The 20,801-nt window shown below is 32.4% G+C and overlaps 1 protein-coding gene across 2 annotated transcripts in view; it reads right to left on the reverse strand.

Moving 5' to 3' along the window:
- Window positions 1-20,801, reverse strand: part of Invadolysin (leishmanolysin-like peptidase, invadolysin) — a 290,690-nt gene that overhangs the window by 803 nt on the left and 269,086 nt on the right. For both annotated transcript variants that reach the window (XM_018457989.1, XM_018457990.1), the window contains exons 5-13: window positions 9,222-9,333; window positions 7,306-7,487; window positions 5,739-5,942; window positions 1,452-1,677; window positions 989-1,185; window positions 781-913; window positions 474-633; window positions 229-395; window positions 14-133 (exon numbers count right to left, since the gene is read on the reverse strand). In XM_018457989.1, the coding sequence (XP_018313491.1) occupies window positions 14-133; window positions 229-395; window positions 474-633; window positions 781-913; window positions 989-1,185; window positions 1,452-1,677; window positions 5,739-5,942; window positions 7,306-7,487; window positions 9,222-9,333 (1,501 nt within the window). The remainder of the gene's footprint in view (window positions 1-13; window positions 134-228; window positions 396-473; window positions 634-780; window positions 914-988; window positions 1,186-1,451; window positions 1,678-5,738; window positions 5,943-7,305; window positions 7,488-9,221; window positions 9,334-20,801) is intronic.

Raw genomic sequence — 20,801 nt, forward strand, 5'->3', positions numbered from 1 at the left:
CACATATCCATACCTCACAAATATCTCGGCAGGGTGGACAAATTAGAGCACCTTTATGCAACCAGCCATTTTGCATAATTCTTATAATAATCTCTTGTCCAGCATAGTAACAAGCATACGTATAATTGCCGACCTGAGAAAAGAGATAATTGTTTCTTAATTTATCTATACGTAGTTGTATTTTGAAAATTCTTATAAATTATCTATTGTGTTGTAAAAAAGATTCACCATAATGTGTAGTCTCCCAGCTTCACACCTATATAAATAGCAACCGGAGCCCCAATGCTGCCACTGACGTGCTTGTTTGCAAGTTCTCTCTTCCCACATGTCATTAGTGTGGTCAAAACACCTCGAATTAGGACCGTATTTTTCTAATGCGAAATTCTTGTCCGGATCTAAAAGAAAAATGTATTTCAAACGAATTCCACTGTTTCTTCGGAATACGCACGTGATGTATGTGTCGCGTAACTTACGTGGATTATTCTCCTCGTAAAGACAATGAGAACCTCTGACTACTATATTCCGCGCTCTCCACGTGAATTCCTGTATGTAAGGACAGTAATCCGCCAGAGATACCGAACCGCCGTAGTATTGTTCCTCTCCCGATGGTACGTGGGGAATTGAATCGAAGTTCTGCAATGGAAGAAATCGTTAACGGAAATTCTTCACATACCGAGAATATTCTCATGTTGATTTCTGACGTAACATCATCGGTGTGGACATTTTATTTGTACGTCTGCTTTAAAATATTTCAATAGATTATTTCTAGATATTTCTTACTTGGTATTTCTTGGGTAGTGGCTGCAAATATTTCACCAAATTACACAAGGCCACTGATCTCCGATCGTCCGTACATTCGGTCTGTAACGGATCCTGTTTCACTTTGTTGCAAAAAGGATGTATCGATTTTCCTCTGAAATATTTTAATATTTTCATAGAATCATTGTAATGTATGGTTCATTTTTGCTGAATATCTCAGTGTGCTCACGGTAACGATTGATATGATTTGGTAGATATCCATTCCTTGCAGGATTTCATGGCGAAATTGCATCCCAGATTTTTCCCCCAGCCTAGCTCTTGCGCCATCGAATAGTTGGCGCTGTACCAGCCGGTATCTTCCATAAGAGCAAGCGTTATCCTCGAGTAAACTGGATTTTGCGTGTGTGTCCCTGTCATGGCTTCATTCTGAATAAACAAAAAACCAATCTATGATAGCAAACATTGTTCAAATTTTTTTATTGAAAAATTTAAACACGATGATATGTAATTTTATAGACAGTAAATGTATTATACCTTAGAATTAAGATGATAATAATAATATAAATTGTTAATACTTAAAAGTTCAAATAATTAATTAATGTCCTTATTTCATTTTATCATAAATGAGGAAGCTTGAAACTGTTTGTACCATTATGTTACACTTGCGGTAAAGAGGATCCAACATTACGCACCTCGAATACACGTTTCTCCCAATGTGTTAGAGCTGTGCCATCCTCACCCTGGTCTTCCAATTCTGCGCCCTCGAGTTCTGAGCAATTGAAGTGCGCTTGAACCTCGGCGCGGACCCGAGGCGTGACTATCATTCGCATGGTCCTCTCCACGTAACCGCCATGCACTTGCCAGCGAGGCCTGACCACGGTTTTGATCGTGTTCTCGCTCCACTGGTGCGTTTGTAACCTGCCCGAAACGAGTATCGAACGTTATTAGCATATGCTGATTTGGTAGTCGAGAGCTACTGCTGTCGCCCAGTATAATAATCTCATCGCTATGGCATCATATATCATACGACTACATTCGCGAATGCATCTCACTCGCAATTTAATCGGACTTTGAATAAACTACCATCCGCGAAAAAGTAGACAATAAATAGTTTAAAAAAATAGCAGAGATTCATTGGAATTTTCAATTTTTTTCACTACAAAATGAAAAGTTACTGACCCAGTAAGAAATGACATAGACTCTAATTGATGTCAAAATTTTCGTATCGACATCAATTCGATGAGACGTATCTCGTTGGGAAATAATTCAAAATCTATATTGTACTTTAAATCATTAGAAACTGTCTCAAAATTGTCGTAATTAATTATTCAGGTATTATTTTCGATTATTTTTTTAAAGTTGTGCTTTTCTATACATTATGATACTATATGCATTACTCTCTTTTTTTGCTCGCTCATTTAGATTAACGAATCGTTGTCTGTAATATATTTATTACGTGTCAAACGTTAAATATCTCCGTGACTTTGTGCAATGTACAATAGATAAATATATATATATTTCAATATAATTACATCTCTTTCTCTCTTACACGTGCGCTAGCTCGTGTTTTCTTTCTCTTCATCTGTCTCCTATATTAAGTGATTGATGCAATACGTTCGTGAAATGCTGTTTTCGACAACGAGCAGCCCCTCCTTTATCCAATTTCAATATGACGGATGAATTTGCAAATGACCATTTTACTGGGGACTCACGAGCACAAGATGAAAAATATTATTACGCTTACGTGTCAATACAAAATCACTTGTCACTGTATCTCATATGCATAAATTGTTAGGAGCACAGAAGTAATGTATAAATATGATACAATGCGAGAAATTAAATGTAACGTCGATTGTGAGGAAAAAAGCATTAATCTCGTATTATGAAACAACGAATGAAGGGGATTAAAGTCGTGTTGTAAACTTCATTTCTTACTTCGTGCACTTTTAAATCCTGTCGGAAAGCTTTTTAAAATGAATTCGCGACAAATCGCACGAACTAAAAGTATCGGCGATTCGTATTTTATTGTACGTCAATTTATTATTATGATTTAAAGTAGTGATTTTACCAATTTAGATATACTATTAAATTGTTTGAATAATGCGAACAATTTGCATTTATATAAAATAGTCAATTAAAAAATAGGTAAAAACTAATGTAAATGTGTAATTAGTTAGCATTAAAAGCTCAACAAGCATTATTAATGAAAGCAATAGGTATTATTAGTGAAATTATGCTAAATAAGAATAGTATCGCAATACTTCACGTTAAAGTCAGCTGTTTGCAAGACTAATGTTGATGATAAATTATTTTTTCTGTAGATAAAGATAAATATACCTCTATCGTTTCACAAGCAATCATATTTGATATCACCATGTCTCGTGTTATAACATCTATTCCACTGAAATCTAAGATTCTCTCACAAGGATCTCTCCCCCCCTTTTTCTCTCTCTCTCTCCTTTACCTTTCTGCATGGCATATATACCTTGCTCTAGATTAACGTAAACCTTAAACGTAAGAGGATCTCCGTGGAGATATTCAAGTGCAGTAGGCTGAGAACGCACAAACTCACGAACGGATAGATAACAAGAGATGCAGAGAAACGTTGGAATTTGTAATCGAGAATGTATATATACTATAGTCTTTGACACGGAGCGAAAATGGATGGAAAGAACGATTTAGAGAAGTAGCAAAAGACGACGAGGAGTAAAAAGGACTGATAAAATTACGAGAGATGGAAGAGAAGAGAAAAAAATTAAAAAAGATGAAGGGCTGTGACGAACCGGGAACGAGCAGCTATTTCCGACAAAAATCTCTGTCCCTCAATTTAAGTATTGGGATGTCGTCGGGAAAGAATCATAGAATTCTCTGGCAGAAAGTTCCTGAGAGTTTAAGAAGTTCTGCATACATCACCAAGTGGCTTCATAATTCTGTAATGCTATGCAATGCGATGAGTGATGTGATATTAGGGGAAAAGAGAGAGGAAGTTCTATCTGCGCCAACATTCGAAACGCAAATCAACGTGATAATTCATAAGATCAGTTGAAGAAACCAGACACACTTGGAGAAACTGAGAACATACTGGAAAATTATACGCCAGAGCGAGCGTTAGGAAGGGACTCGTGAAGAACGCCAAAGTCATTCCTAAAATCTATTATAGTCCGGAATGCCGTGGATCTGTTGCTGGAATTTCACGATTCGGAGTGGAAAGTCGTCGATTTTTGCCACTTGGCGGATAGACCGAGCGAGATAGCGAATTGGAAAAGAGAGTTTAGAAGAGAACATGAGAAGTAAGTACGATAGTAGCGAAAAGTAACGGATGGAAGATGGGGAAACAGATAGAAGGGTACGTGAAGAAAGATCGCATAGGGAAGAGCTCGCATCTGCCAACGCCGGAAGCCAGTTCGTTACGGTCCGTCGACTCGTATAGAACAGGAATTTTCCAATTTTAAAGGCAGATACATCGTCACAGACAATCGTGACAATCGGGCAGGAAAGAGAAAAATGGCTAACGCATCGTAGTCGAGTGATGAGATGGCGAACAAATCAAAGTATCCGTGTTTCTTTGTCTTTCTTATTATACGAAAGTAGAGTAATATCTTCAGCACAATTGAGTGTAAAAACTTATGAAAGCATTCACTTATTTTTAAAAAGTAAAATATAATGAATATTTACTTATCAAAGAGATAAATTCGTTGCATTTTAATCAATTGATCGAAACTTGTACTGATAAATAAAAAAGTGTCTCGCGATAAATACATATTTCAAAAGTTTGATCAATAACAATATTATTTTTTTATGCTCAAATATTATCTGTGTAGCATTGTAGCTTCAGTTTGAGAAATCATTAACGTTAATTTCGCGTTAAACTCTGCTCGTTGGTAGAAATTTATGTAGTGTAAACTTATGTTATTTAACCCTTTAAAGACCAGAATTTTCTAACAAAGTAACTTATGGAAAATCTATTGCTTTCTAAAAATTTTCGAGGTCGCTGAATTTTCGATTCCAGTCTCAGAATTCTAAAATTCAAATTTCAAAAAACTAATCTGATTATCATGAAACTTGGGTCGTTTCAGAAGATTTTTGATATCTCTGAGTTTGAATGTAATTTAAAATATCGAATTTCAAAAGGATAATAACCTCTCTAAAAGAAGATTCGGTTTCACAAGATTCATAATCAGAAATGATTGATTTGAAAGTCGGTTTGGAAATCGATGTTCGTATTACTAATCAGCTTCAAATATAGCAAAACTGGAAACTTGATGTTACACTTTTCAATTAAAAACTCTACACTGTTAAATCTATAGTGTCAAATTTAACCTAACATGAGTCGTCATTGCTCCTATTCAATCATATCGTTATTTTATACTAAAACAATGGTTATATTTGACACTATACAGTGTCAATTTAACACTATATAGCGTCAAATTGACATAATATAGTGTCAAATTTAACTATCGTTTTGGTAAAAAATAACGATATATTTAGTAGGAGCAGTGGCGACTCACGTTAGATTAAATTTGACACTATAGATTTAACAGTGTAAAATCGAGTTTTATGGTAATCAAATTTTTTTTTAAATTCTATTCGTTATATTGCATCCACTATTTTGAATTCTTTTACCTCAGATTCGAAAAAGCATTATTAAATTGTCCCATAGACTAAGTTTTATAAAAATTGAGCGTGCAATTTATAAAATAAAAAGGGATGACCCCAAACGGGGTCATCGGTCTACAAAAGATTGATCGAAATCTTGTAAAGAGTGTGTGACATATAATATACTAATATTCTGTAAGATAGACATTTCTTAACAATGTTCGTATTTGCAGTTAAATTTAATTGAGATATATCTTAGTATTCGAGAAATTATTCATCGGGCTAATTTAATTTCATACTCAATGAACTAATATAATTTGCGCGTCTTTCATGCGCAGTAATAAAGGAATCTTAACATAAGATCTACAAAGGGCAGAACGTACTTTTCATTAAGGGGTGGTTTTCCAGTATCGCTTCTTCTAGACGTCCTGGGCTCACCATTCTCGTCCCTATAGAAAGCGTATAAGCTCACAGAAAATCCTAAAGCGTGCAGGATCTCGTGTTTAACGGTGCTGAGCAACGTTTCCAACTCCTGTGGTTTCGTGCTGATGCTTCCCGGGCATAGATTGGCATGACCAGCTATCGGCCTAAAAGCAATTTAGTTCGCTTCAACAACCGCGAAATCTTCTTTCGTTTTTATTTTAATTATAGAGTCTCGAAATTGTATATGTGGTGTATCAGTTCTTCTATTATTATTTCCTTGGAAAATACAAGAGTTCATTAAGATGTTTGCAAGATAAATATATGATTAATGAGAGAATATATTTGCATAGACATAAGAGCAAAATTTTCGCAAAGGATATTTAAATTAATATTAAAGCTGTGTAATGCTGCATATTACGTAAAATATTTTTTCACACTCGAATATTTTAAGGATTTTTCCATAAGCAAGCGGTAACGCGACGCACGAATATCGTCAATCTATCACGATCAGACGTCGTGCGAATAATAAAATTCGCGCAACGCCATTTACATCGACCGTGGTACGACGTGCGCGACGTATGTACTTGACAGACAAATTTAATCTACTCAATATGCGTTCACGTTTCGGTAGAGTCAAAGTTAGACGTCAAATCAGAGAACGTCGAGTTTTGCTTCTGCAATTTTCGATTATAAATTCGGTCCTGGAAAATATTTCCTCGATTTCGAACGACTCGTATAATATGAATAATATATAATTATGTTAATTAAGATTTAACCAAGATAAATTATTTGTTCTTTACTTTTTAAATTCTTTGGAATCTCACTCTAAAAAGTGAAAATTCTGCTACTCTTGAAAAAGAGTGGCAGAATTTTTAATCTTTAAAAGTGAGATTTCATCTCGGATTTCACTCTTCAGAGTAAGATTCCATTCCAAAGAATTTAGAGAGAGTACATTATATCTTATTATTACGTATAATATTATTTTAATACAACTATGCATATAGAAATAAAGTAGAACAATTTAAAATAAAGATAAATTTAAATAAACAAGACGTTTGATGCTTAGAAATAATTGGTTGTGTATAAACAAAATAAAATATCGTTTTAATTAAAATTATTAATATGAGAATTCGCCATTGTTAAATCGCTCGCTTCGTACAAACAGTCTCTCTTATAAATCTTGTCAAATATTTAATCCGACGTTCTCATGAAATATATTCATGCCAGATGGTGTTTGCCTTCGTCTCTACCCTTCCGTTTATACAAATAGCTAAAATTGCGCATGTTTCAATCATGACGCGCACTTATTCAATGTATTAATGCATTATTAATGACGTTCTCAAATATCAAAATATCTAAAACTAAATTCACACTGATACTACTCACTGATACTTTTTATTTCGTTATTAACGACAATGTTAATAATGTGCAAAACTTTTATTAAAAATATTATATTACTAGTTAAATTTAAATAGTTTATAAAGTTGTTAAAGATTGTTTTCATCGATTAATTAAACTTGAATTTACCGATCCAAGGCTGCTTCCTGTTGACAATGAGCAGCGTAGGCTACTGTTAAACCCTTATGACATCTTTCAGTCTGCATGGCGGATACATAAAAGACAAAATCGGCACCGTCGATTCCCGGACCAGCTTTACTCCCTTTAGCTATTCCACAATTATGTCCCGTCGCATTACACGTTCTGCAAACCTATAAATGTGCACATTTAAGGAAAACATAAAAAGATGTACAATAAATAGAGAAAGTATTGTTGTTACTTTAAAGAAATTAAATAATTTTCAATTTGAAAAAAATAATTATTAGTTAAAAATGAAAAAAAATGTCATATCTTTTGAAGAATTTTACATCGACATAAAATGAAATTATAAGCAACATTGCTCATCGTAATGAGTGTCAGACACACTCTAAAATACTCTAAAGAAGATTGCATCCTATAAGCGACGAAATATCCGGAAACATTAACGCTGACGAACCGGAGCGGAATCGCATTACCGTCAAGACACCTTCGGCAAGGAGGTAAATAATTTTACGCCGTCAGCGAATACTGTCAACAACAAGGGTGATGACGCCCTAATAAGTTATCCGACACCAATTCGCCTCTCAGGGCCACTCATCAATTAGCGCCTCTCATTTTCAGGTTGCTGTCGTTAAAGCATATCTCCTCAATAGTCTCAGCAATCGATCAAGATGAAGTATCAATGAAATATCGTATCTCTCATTTCGAATATACGTGATCTATACTTGAAAATATATATAGAGATCTCCTTGGAGATCTCCGTGGCGAATATAATCCGTCATCTCACGCGAAGAAAATAAATTTTTTAACTAAATTTGCTTTATATATTATGAGCAATAAGTTTGAAATTAATGTTTGCGAGTGATTATAAATGAATAGATTCAATTACAGTAATTATAATTACTAATGTAATCTATATATATCGTTGTAATATCATTATAATGTTCTAATAATTTTAATGTTCTAATAATTTTAAGTTCTTTAATGTTTTAAAGATACATGTTCTTTGATTCTTAATATTTAACAAATCATATTTAATAAATCGAGTCATCCCGAATATAATTATAACAAATTTTAATGTTATTAAAAATCCAATATTAAAAATACTAGATTTAAGAAGGGTTTGATGATGAAAATATACTGTATGTATATACTTGTAGTCTAATTTTGATATTTCGTATTATTAAATTTAATCTTTAATTGAATTATTTCTGTTTCTTTATCATTAACGTTAAATTTCTTTTTGTTGTATCCTTTTGTTATATATAATATTTATATTAGATGGATAATCACAAGAATTATACCCATTTAACGCAAATTATGAAAAATAAATCAAAATTTATTGCAATTTCAAATTTCATTTAAAAAATACAACAGCAAAGCACAATTATTATGAAAATTTTAGATAATATATACTTTCAATATAATCAATTTTTATGTTTGCGCATAATAATTTAAATAGATAGAATATTTTTCTAAACTTAATTGTGTTACAAAGTTTTATAGTAGACAGAGCACATGAAATGCAAAATATCCTAAAAAGAACATTTTCTATCTTTCTTTCCATAAATTATATTGTAGATTCATTAGCGCAGATTTTCACTCAGTTATTCTTTAATAAGAATTTAAATGGACATTATTGTCTCTTCTAATTTTCAACGTGGAATACAAATTCTATATTAAAATGAATACTATTTGAAATTAATTCACAAAAGAATTTTTACTGAAATATATAATCATGAATTTTTGACTATTTTATATCATAAACAAACAAGTAATTCATGAATTCCACGTGATTCCCCAATGCCCAAAATACCTATGCCAATGCCCGACAACTCCTTTGACTGGCTCCGATATTTATTGCACGGTTTAACTCGGCTTAGGGAACTTATCGGGTAATTACTTACGTCAAGATGGTCTTCCGGGACGCGTACTTCACCGCACATAGTAACAGGACGGCAAGTATCTATACAGTGTGTGTGGTGGTCCTTGACGAAAACTTGACTACTCTCGCATTTCCTGCAAGCATACCGAAATGCCGGAAATTATTCACGAAAATAAAACTAGAAAAATTAGATTCTGAAATATCGCGTTTCCGCAAGCGCACCAAAATATCGAAAAGTGTTCATGGAAATAAAGTTCGTCGAAATTAAATTATAAAATATCGCGATGTTAAACAATTAACGTACACGTTGAAATTGTTTAATATAAATTTTTGATGTAAATTAACTTCACTTTCTGCAGGACATTTATTCATACCTGAAAATACAGAAATTTCCATATAAATTTCCACAAGAATTATGTATAAATTTTAATGTACGATCAGTAAAAATGTTTTATATTGTATTCGCATAACCTTTTTACAAAGTAGGGGAAAATTGCCGAATGTGTACCACTTAATCTATTTTTTATTATATTTTCCATTTGGCACTGTTTTATATGCAAATGAACATTAGAAATTGTAGCTTGAGGTTTTGGACGCTCTCATTATTACATGTTTAACTTTCCACCAATAACAAATTAATTTGTTATAAATCTTTTTGTAATATGCTGCAAAAGGTACAATTTAGGCAACCGGTCGCCTAAATCGTATATATATATATATATATACCTATATTTTTTATCGTATTTCCTTTGAAAGTATTGAATTTATGAATGAAAACAATTAAAAATATAAGATTAATAAAAGAAATCATTAACTAATACCTAATAATTAATTAATACCTAATTTTAATAATTTATTGAAGAAAATCAAATATTTTATTATTAAATAACAATAAAAAAACAAATGACAAAAAATAAATTTGCTTATATTTATTTTTGCACTTGATATTTATATTGATATCAATTATTAGTTTTATTATTGTCAGTTATCAGCCTTAGCTTTTGATGGTACGATTTAGGAAACTTGACGAATTTTGTAAAAATATCGATTTAATCTTTACAATGGTTGCAAATATGTATATACAATGAATGTAAAATACTCTACAATAAATCTTCTTTTATAAAAATACAAAAATTTATAATAAAATTGGATGATCGCGTTGTTATCAGCTACATAAGTTGATTAAAAATTAATATCAGATGTACCTACCTGATTTTTTAAAACGCCGCTAACATCCATAAAACAAGATGTATTATATTTTTGTCTATATTATTCATTTCTCATATATTTTATATTATTGTTACTAAATATTGCCTATATTAACTAATAATATAAAATATTGATAAGGTACGATTTAGGCGACCAGTACCCATTCGGCAACTCTCCCCTACATCTCGTTCTGAAGGTGGAAATAACTATTGAACTTTACAAATGAAAGAAATAAAATTTTATTTTTCCTTTCTATTAGACACACTCTCTGGAAGAACTTGCGCGAAATTATTAGCCGTCACTTAAGCGAAAGCATTTGAGAAAATCTAGTGAAATTGCAAATATTAATGAAAGAAAATCAGAAAAGAATAGAATCGTTTTAAATACGAAAGAACATAAAATAATTACAGAGATCCGCGTTATAGGTATAAAATAGATTAACTTGGACAAGATTAACTTAAATTAATGGCAGTGTAATGACACTAATATAATTACAGATATTTCTATATCAGACATTAATTTATGTTAAATTATCTTCTCTCATCTGTATTATTTCTCAAATATATATTTTCAAATATGTAATTTAATTAAATGATGCGTCTGTGAAAACGTTTTCACATATGCATGTGCCAATAAGTATTCAAATGAGAGCTTCAGATTAATATTCTATTAAAGTCTACTTGAAATTAGTTCTTGTGTAAACGTGCTATGTATATGTAATACAGCATGATAATATTGACGAGGTATATTACAATGAAGTTGACTTCACACACTCTTCTCTTTTTCTGAAGCACTATATACCCTCGCGTATACGTTTTTGAGTGGTATTATCTGACGAGAGTCAAAGTACGACAGCGACACTGCTTCGGGACATCCCGATGGAACTGAAATGGCTATTGCAGGACAACGATGTTCGACGACGGACGATATCGACCTAGTATATACTTTTATAAGGTAAAAGTGGATACGACTATATCAGATACGATGGTGCTACCGGCAAGCAAGGATAAAGAGGGCTCTAGGGAGAGGTGAGCACTAAAGAGAAGGTGCACTTCGCTAAATAAACGTCGTGACACAAGTATGTTCGACATCTCTGGTAAGAAGACGTTCTCGCTGATGTTGTCGAAATTGAAAAAAAAATGATATATATACCTAGTTTTTTCGTAAAAATAGAAATTAGTTAATCAATTTCGGGACAGTATGAAGAATATATGCCTATAATGTGTAATTACCTTGTCGCAAATTTAATTATGATTAAAGAATAACATGTTATCTAAAAATGATTTTTACAATCCTTATGGATACGTGTGCCTTTTGTTCGTTTAATTGAAAGAGATGCATTAATTACATTCTGACAACATTACGCATAAAATATCAAAGTCAGGAAAATATAATGAATATTAAATTTACTATAAATGATTACAATATACACAATATATGTTTCAAGCTATAATAAGAGGGCGGAAAGGGGGAAGAGAATTAACCAAATCTGATGATATCATGAATGAATTGGTTAATTTTCATCAAACAATATGCAGATAATGTTAACATCCAATATTATGCGACATTGATCATTGCAAATTAGATGAAAGACCGAAGGAATTAATTTAATGTTGCATCATTAACGAGAAAAATGTCTATTATTAATAACGATATGTAATATAAACTGCTAGTGTACACGTTTTGCACTATTTTACAAAGAAAAAAGAAATTAACTTCCCAATTACACTACGTTACGTGCAAATTCAAAAATCTCGTAATTGTCTACTAAATCTTCGGCTTCAAGGGATGTATGCCAAACGTATAAATCGCTAATCGGATTACATTTTGGTCAAGTTGATTTGTGTAAGGCAAAACAGTTTCCTAATTCCACAGAGGAATTCTAGATTCGGATTGTCGATAGGGACATCTGGTTGTTCGAAACTTTTAAAGAAAAACTGTCCAACATGTACCATTCGCAGTGAAAATATTTCTTGTGTTCAAAGATCATGATGTATAAGTCTTTCAATTTCTTGAAATTTACGATTTCGATCTTGTGTAACGCCAAGCTTCGAAATCGACCACGTCGTCCATAGGAAGAAACGCTGTCCGTAAATAGGACAGCAGTTTCCAAGCAATTTACTGTTCCGTTAAGAGTATCCTCCGGCTACTCCTTCTTGTGCCTTCCTTGTTCAAGATCCTCGCAGAGAAAACGGAGGTGCGACTTAAACCGTTTCTCTATTGCCGACGCGAGATACATTCTTGTCAAGATAGAATCTTGCAATTTCGGGGACTTCACAAAATCGGCTCGATATCTCTACCGGTTTTTCGTGAAAATTATGCGCATTTTCGTTTCCCAAAGGAAGTGAAACACTTCAAAACGTCTACTTATGATAGCGAGCATGAAATGTGCAAAATATTAAATTTATTTTTATCTTGACAATTTTTTGTTTTAAAAAACGTCGAGTCATCGATAGTTCAATCATATGAGTTAGAAGAAATAAAATATTTTCCTATATTAAGTTTTAGCATAAAAGTAATATTCATCATTTAATTCCTCGAGGAGAAAAATTAATAGAATTTTAATTTAAAATCTAATATTACACATATATGTATTACGAATTCAGAGAGACGTTTAAAATTTCAAATTCTTAATCGATATTGATATATGATATTAATTCCATTCTTTAAGCAATTAAAAAATAATAAACGATAGAGAGAAATATAAATTATTGATTCTTTAATAATGAAACTTTACCAATTTATATGTGAGATATGAGACCAATATAATTTTCGTATAATTATGTCATGTCTAATGCTTATTTATTAAAAATTTATTTGAAGCATATTTATTGTGTTCTCTCTTTCATGCTCGAAACAATAGCAATTTATTTCATAATAATTGCTTCATATTTGCCTAACGTACAAATTTAATCCAACATGGAAGCGCGGGCTTACAGAATTAGCGCTTAATCCCTTCAGGATGACGATTGATCCCATCAAAATGACGTTCGATCCCATCTAAATACATACATATGTGCAAACGATGAGTAAGCGAAAATCTTCTCTGTTATGGTAATCAACGATACGTTACATTAGTAAATGTAAATACATATCATACATAATTATTATTTATACAATTATTATATATAAAAGTTCATATAAACTGTAATTTATGCGCATGCTGTTCAAAATTAATATTAATATAATTTTTGGTTTCAAAATTTAATTCTTTGAGGCTCGGTGCTTTTTAACGGAGTAACTTATGGAAAATCTATTGTTTTCTAAACATTTTCGATTGAATTCTTTCTAGCTTCATAATCTTAAAATTAAAAAATTGAATTATCAAATTGTTGCATAGACCAGTTTCATGAAAATCGAGCGAGCAATTTACAAAATAAAAGAAGATAATCCCAAATGGAGTCGCCGGACCACAAAAGGTTAGCAAAACTTTAATGCCATTAAAAGAATGGCAAAAAAAATTCATTCTAAATATGAGATTTTCTGTATTTTTATATTAATGCTGAAATTTTCTTAAAATTTAACTTGCTAATTAAGAATAATATTTATGCTATACAAACATTAAATTGCGAAAATATTTGATCATACGCAAACGCAATTCTATACTAAAAGCATACAGTCGTCGTCGGATTATCCGTAACTTCTTTGATATCGAAATTTTCGAAATTTGGGAATACTTTCTGGCATGATGGCAGGGAGGAAGATGCTGATGGTGACTTCTAAAGAACTTTATCGTTCAGGTAACTTAAAGGAGTCCCGAGCACTTTGAAAGCACCACTCCGTTGCACTTACTCGGGACACGTAATGCCCTGAGTACGGATTTGTTGCAGTGACACGCTTTCTGCATTACCAAGAGCTCGTTGGGTACTGACACCAACCCAACATCCTTCGGTTCCTCTGAAGATGTATAACAGCTGGTGAAAACCACACGATTCACAGTTATCATGTGATCGAACGAAAAGAAATCGGATAAAAATTAGCACATGATTTTCAGATCTATAGCGAGACGTGTGCACCTTGTTTATACCTATATCCAAGAGTGCGTTCGGGGGAGATAATATTTGTGTCATTCTATCCTTGTTTTATGTCTAATGAACAATGAAGATAGAGTAACACAAATAGTGTCTTTCCGAACGTATCCCGAGAATTATAATTTCTTTTCTATTTTTTTTTAACAAAAAATCTTTAACTATAACTTATAGACAGGACAAGGATTTTAATTTGATTAAAGATATATTTATCTCAAATATAATATAAAAGTTCCAAAATTTAATTTCAATTTTAAGAATAATAGAAATTTCATTAACACTATTATAACTTATAACGTACAACCACAAGCTCTCGTAGCATTCAAGTGATAATGTTCTTCACTTAGCGCTCGAGTCAGCCTTTGTAGCAAACATACCGAGAGATAAAAGCAGAAGGCGTTTATATGCGCCTTATGCAGTTTATATGCGCGCGTTATATATATATATATATATAAAACTCTATACATGCATATATATATATATATATGGTATATACATAAGTAACTGAGAATGCTCATTTTCCTTTGAAAACGGAAATCCGTTATATTCGTCTTCTTCCTGCATCCTTTCAGCCACAATACCTTACATTCTCCTTCGTTCCAGCAAAAAGTGTTAATGTAATTCTAAAGCTACTTTAGTATATGTGTAATTACGTCATCTTTTCTTCATGAAAATTTAATTCAATTCGCTGAATTTTTCGTATTGGCTTACAATAATATTCTAATATATTTTTCACATTATCATGTCTACGTTAATTAATCTATCCATTTAAATGGATATGGATAATTCATACTCTATTACAATTTCAACACGAATCTCATTAGAAAAGACTGAGACTGCAAATTTTATTGAATTCGTAATATATGGATGTATTCGTCATATATTGGCTATGTAAAGTTATAACTGCTCGAACACTGCTGCATGTACTCCTAAATTTTGCACAGACAGCGTAAAGTAGCGAAGTAGTTAAGGACGAAGAGTACTTAAGAGAGAAACTTCTCCCAAAAACGGCGGGTAGTCATCGCTGAGTGGCACACCTGGCTTGTCTAACATATAAAGCGACATACTACTTGAGTACAGATCCTTCATTGACGATGAAGTAGATACGGCTGAGCATGCAGTACGCTCGACCGAAGTCAACAGCAAAGCAAACTACTGTGGCCTACGGGTCAAGTAGTGTATTCTCGTACGTGATCAGCCTATATCACTACGTAAATGTTAGCAGATTCTAGCTTGTGGTAGCTAAGTTCGCGTTAACACTGACCACTAAAGACTATACAAAGTAAACCTATCTAATGTAGAAGCTGAGTACATTATTAATTTTTGAAAACTTTTTCTATGTATAAGGATTAAATTGAGTTCAACTCCAAAAACATTTTAAAATTTATTTCGTTATCGAGAATGAGTAATAGAAAGAATATCGGAAATAAAAAAAAGTCGAGATAAATGAGATAAATACAGAGTCATCGAAGATTAATGCCAACTCGTTAATTACCTTATACTTCTTGCTGAAATGACAGTAGTTTTCTCGATAACAAGGAAGTAAAGCTGACATATTAAGTCAAACAATGGAAAAAAAGTGTGAAGAATGAAGGAAGAAAAACTCAAAGACATTGTCGATCAATTTCACGTAATAGCGAATAGATTCTCATATCTGTCGTGTCTTTTTTACCTTATCCATCAATTTATATTTAGAAAGTAGAAAGACATCACTAGTGAGATCGGCGTCAAGAGTTTCCCTACCTAGTGCAATTTGAATGCAATAACTACTTGCAATTCCTTTGTTGCTGGAATAAAAGGACTGAAGAAAATGCACAAGAATAGACGGTCTATTGTCCGCCCAAGATTTACTATTCTTTGTAATGGAGATTCTAGCAGCAACGTAATGAAAGAAGTTCATAGATATATCAAGCATTATAATCATATTTATTTGATATCGTAATTATATTTAAAAAAAAGAGCTATAAATATAAAAAATTATGTATTCTTTAGATACATAATAAAAATAAAAAATTGATAATGCTGCTAGAGATTTCTGAGTTTTTTCTTCTAAGACTAAAAAGCATAAAGTCAGAATGAGATAATAATCTATTTTTATAATTAATCAATAAAATCATATTCGAGCTCGAGCGTGGCATGGCAGACAGTGCACTGATCTATCATGCCAGAGATCCCGAATTCGATCCCTGTAGGAACCAAAATATTTACGCTCGTGTCTCCCAAAGACATAGAGAATGGACTGCGCGATCCGTATCTAAGTATAGCGTATTAAATATGATCGACAATAATGAGAGAGAAGGACCGTGTGGAAGACGGCCAATCTCTCTCTTATTCTCTCTCCCACTATACCGTTGAATGGAAAGAGATACAGATTGGCCATCTTCCACGGTCCCTCTCTCTTACTTTTATCGATCATTTTGACTACGGATCGCGCAGTTCATTCTTTATGTCTTTGGTGTCTCCTCTCTGAAAAGGCCGGGAACCTCCTGAGAGTATCCTTGTCTATAGAACACCTCTCGAAAAATCCGCCGTTCGGAACCGGCATAAAAATTGTAGGTCCCATATGCTCGTGGCAAATGAATAATCAGAGTGCGCACCACAAGCATATGAGAGAGGTGTAACAGGCCAGAAATCTAACATAAGAAGAAGAAGAAATGTTCAAAAATTATTTATTTAAATTCCTCAATTATATGTCAGATCCAAAGCAGAATATAATTCAATCAAATTTATATCTGCAATAGTTTATTTATTTCAAGAATCAGAAATATATGCATATTTATAATTTTTTTAACGAAAAGATAATTTATATGTATATCCAAGGATTATAATTAATTAAGAGCTTAACATTTCCGCAATTATAAAAATTGATGTAAGAATGTTATCTTTCACACTCCAGTTTCGTTTTATATACTTTATTACTCATTCAAAGCTTTTACGCTGAAACTTTTTTACGTATGTGTTTGTTGATATGTACAGTGTAAAAAAAAACCGCAATAAGTAGATAACTTTAATGAGTCATCACGTGGTTTGCGACTGAAGTTAAGAGATTGAGGCTGACGTTAATTAGAGCGGTATACGTCATTATCCCTTTTCAGTAGCCCACGTTTCTCATTTCTACCGCGTCGTGTTCCGCGTTACGAACAGCGGAGACGTGACGCCAGTATATGAGCTCGGAGAATAGAAGGGAAGATTGGTTCTCTTCGACATAATTATGCCTCTTTGACGTAATTATTTGTAGACGTGTGGATGAAGCGCATGTAACTTCGTCAAAATGCTTTCATTCATTTCCGAACAAGCTGCGTGCATTTCAAACACGAGATTCACATTTTCCAGATTCAAAAGATTAAAAAACCAAATTTGTGACCATACTCGCGAGTATGGTATAATTTTGTCATAGATTTACAACGTCGGTTCGCGTAAATTTTATTTTCGTTTGAAAATCCTCAATAACTTATAATTTAAGGCATCACTAAACTTATTAAATCATCATCTCGAAATCCGAATCTCGTGTTTGAAATCTCTTAAAACTAATGTGTAATGAAATGAAAAGCATATTATTTTTTTATTTTTATTTTATTATAATAATTTATATCATTATAATATAATAATATAATAAAATATAATAATATAAATCATCTATTTGTATTTAGAATGGATATGAGAACAATCTATCCATAAAAATTTGGAGTATCTTTTTTAAAGATTATTTATTTATTTTTAAATAAAGTTATTAAAAAGTAAACTAAATTAATTTCACAATTAATAATTAAAAATTCGTTTAATTAAAACATCTTTTAATGTTTGATATAAATCAAATATAATTTTCATAGAGACAATCCCTACTATGAAAATTTAGATAAAGGAAATTCGTTATTACGAACGAATAGTTAAGGTGATTCAAGTAACGCGTGAGAGACGTTGGAGATCCAATTACAATGATCTGTTAACTCACTCGAAGTTCACTAATTATCCTTTGTAACCTGTAACCTTTTGATACCGTGTACTTAAAGTGTAGTTGACGCTAAGAAAATTTTTCAAAGCTGCCAACGGCTAATAATTAATTTTCGTGCAATGTCGACGTGCAGGCAACGAAAAAAGCTCTTTCATGTAGCGACGTCACACAAGCGTATTCTAAAAAAGATCGCATCATTACAGGGATTCCGAATATATAGTATTTCGTTAATTAGCTGGTATTAAAGCGCTCCCTTTTCTTGAAAGACAATGGTACATTGTTTTCTCCGGCACGAATGTCTTAAAAAATATGAAAGTAAAAACGATCATATTTATGAGACATAGGGATATCCTTTTGAAAGCATTTTATAAAGGTCGGCTGAGGCCATTCTTAATGTTTAAGCGTCTCACTAGTCTTTCTGACTAGCCTGCTAAATTTATCTTGATCGACATTAATCTTTAATATTTTTCTGCTAATTAGCTTAAGTAAAATCCAGTCATAATAATAGTTTCATTATTTGTTAGTAAATTGGCAGCAGCTTGGCAATATTTTATTATTCGATAAATCGAAAATTAATTTAGTGAATTACGCGCTCACCGTGAAGTCCTACGGATGAAAATATTAACTTTTGCTTGCAAAACACCTTTTAATAGGAATTCTACGAATGGATATCGGCTGCTTATGGCACAACTTTCCAAGAGAGATAAAAACTTGTCTTACACCGTAACATTTTCCAAGAACTTTACCACCTTAGTGAGACACGAGGCAAAAGCAAAGTTTCCATATTGCTTGCCGCTTCGAAGGGATTCTAACAATGAGCTCGATCAATCTAGAACTTATTTGCGCTTAAGAAGCACTACACGAAAGCATTTTATTACTCATTTTCATTGTAATATCTAAATAAAATGTTACATACAATTTAATGTAGAAAGATTGTGAAAATTCAAGTTGATTAAATTCGTAATATTTGTTGAATTTGGCTAATAAATTAAAATTATAAATTTACTTTAAATAAGAAAATATAATAAATAATTATGCTATTATATTTTACATGATAACACTCGGAACATATTCAAATTATTTAACACACATGAGTGAAAAATGCCATATCCGATCAAGATGGTCTTTCGTGTCTAATAATATTTCTTATGAATTTATAATATTCAAGCAAACTGTGCGCCAATTATTTGTCGAGTTATTTACAATGTTATGGCTGAACCGGGTCTAATTCTCGCCAATTTTTTGAAACACTGTACAGAGAGAGATCATTGTTATCAGAATACAACGCGAAAGTAAATTTTGCGCTCGTCTGTTGCGAATAATGGATTCGCGAGAGCGGAGAGTTGCATCAACGGGGCTGGGAGCTTGTACCGATAGCGAGTATCGCGCAGATACTCACGGGAGCCTTTTCAGCGGGGTATTATAGCCGGGGGATATTTATGAATCGAAGGAAGAGGATCCCCGGAAATCCTGCAGGAGATGCTATCCCATCCTATCCCGTAGCGCTATCCCATCCAGTCTCCCGTAATCCCTATTGGATCTGCCGAGGTTGATAAAGGAAAACCGTATGGCGTAGAAGAGAAACTGTTCCATAGGCCGTTCGAACACGTTGTCGTTCTATGAGGCCACGATTGTATACCCGTTTTATTGAATGCATATACTAAGCTTTTGCAGCAAACTGATCGAGATTGATCGAGTTTGAGAATGAGTCTCAATTTTATGGGCTAGAAAGAAAGATAGAGAGAAAGAGAGAAAAAGAGATTGCAATCAAATTATTTTTAATATATTTTAAACGAGAATATGTATCATGTAAATTATCAAATATATAATTCAAAAGAAACATAAATATTTCTGTATTGAAATTAGGGACGCACCGGATCGTAAAATTACCGGATACTGGATATCGGATATCCGGACAGAATGTAAAATCGAATATCTGGTATCCGAGAAGGCAATTTCTTCGAGTCGGATATCCGACATTTTCCGGATATACGACCGGATTTCGGAAAAATATCTTCTAAAAAAAAACACCTATAAAGAAAAAAATTGGAATTTTGCAACAATATATGAGACAGTATAGTATTATGAATATGCATACTTATTTCTAAAACATTTGTATAATAAAGTATCAACAATTTAATGATATCAAATTTCAACCGGATATATTCCCGGATACTAATGATATCCGATCGGATAGTAAAAAAGTGCCGAATAATATCGGATACCGGATATTTTTCGGATATCCGGTGCATCCCTAATTGTAATATATTTTATAGTTTTTATATTTATTTAATATATAATATATATATATTTTGTTTAATATTAAGATAAAGGAACTTTCAATTTCAATTGTCGAAGAACATTGCGTTTACTAATGGACGTTTAAAAAGAGAAAATATTGATATCTATTCGT

This window comes from Mycetomoellerius zeteki, unplaced genomic scaffold (assembly GCF_001594055.1).
Source record: "Mycetomoellerius zeteki isolate Tzet28-1 unplaced genomic scaffold, Tzet1.0 scaffold70, whole genome shotgun sequence".
NCBI classification, from domain to species: domain Eukaryota; kingdom Metazoa; phylum Arthropoda; class Insecta; order Hymenoptera; family Formicidae; genus Mycetomoellerius; species Mycetomoellerius zeteki.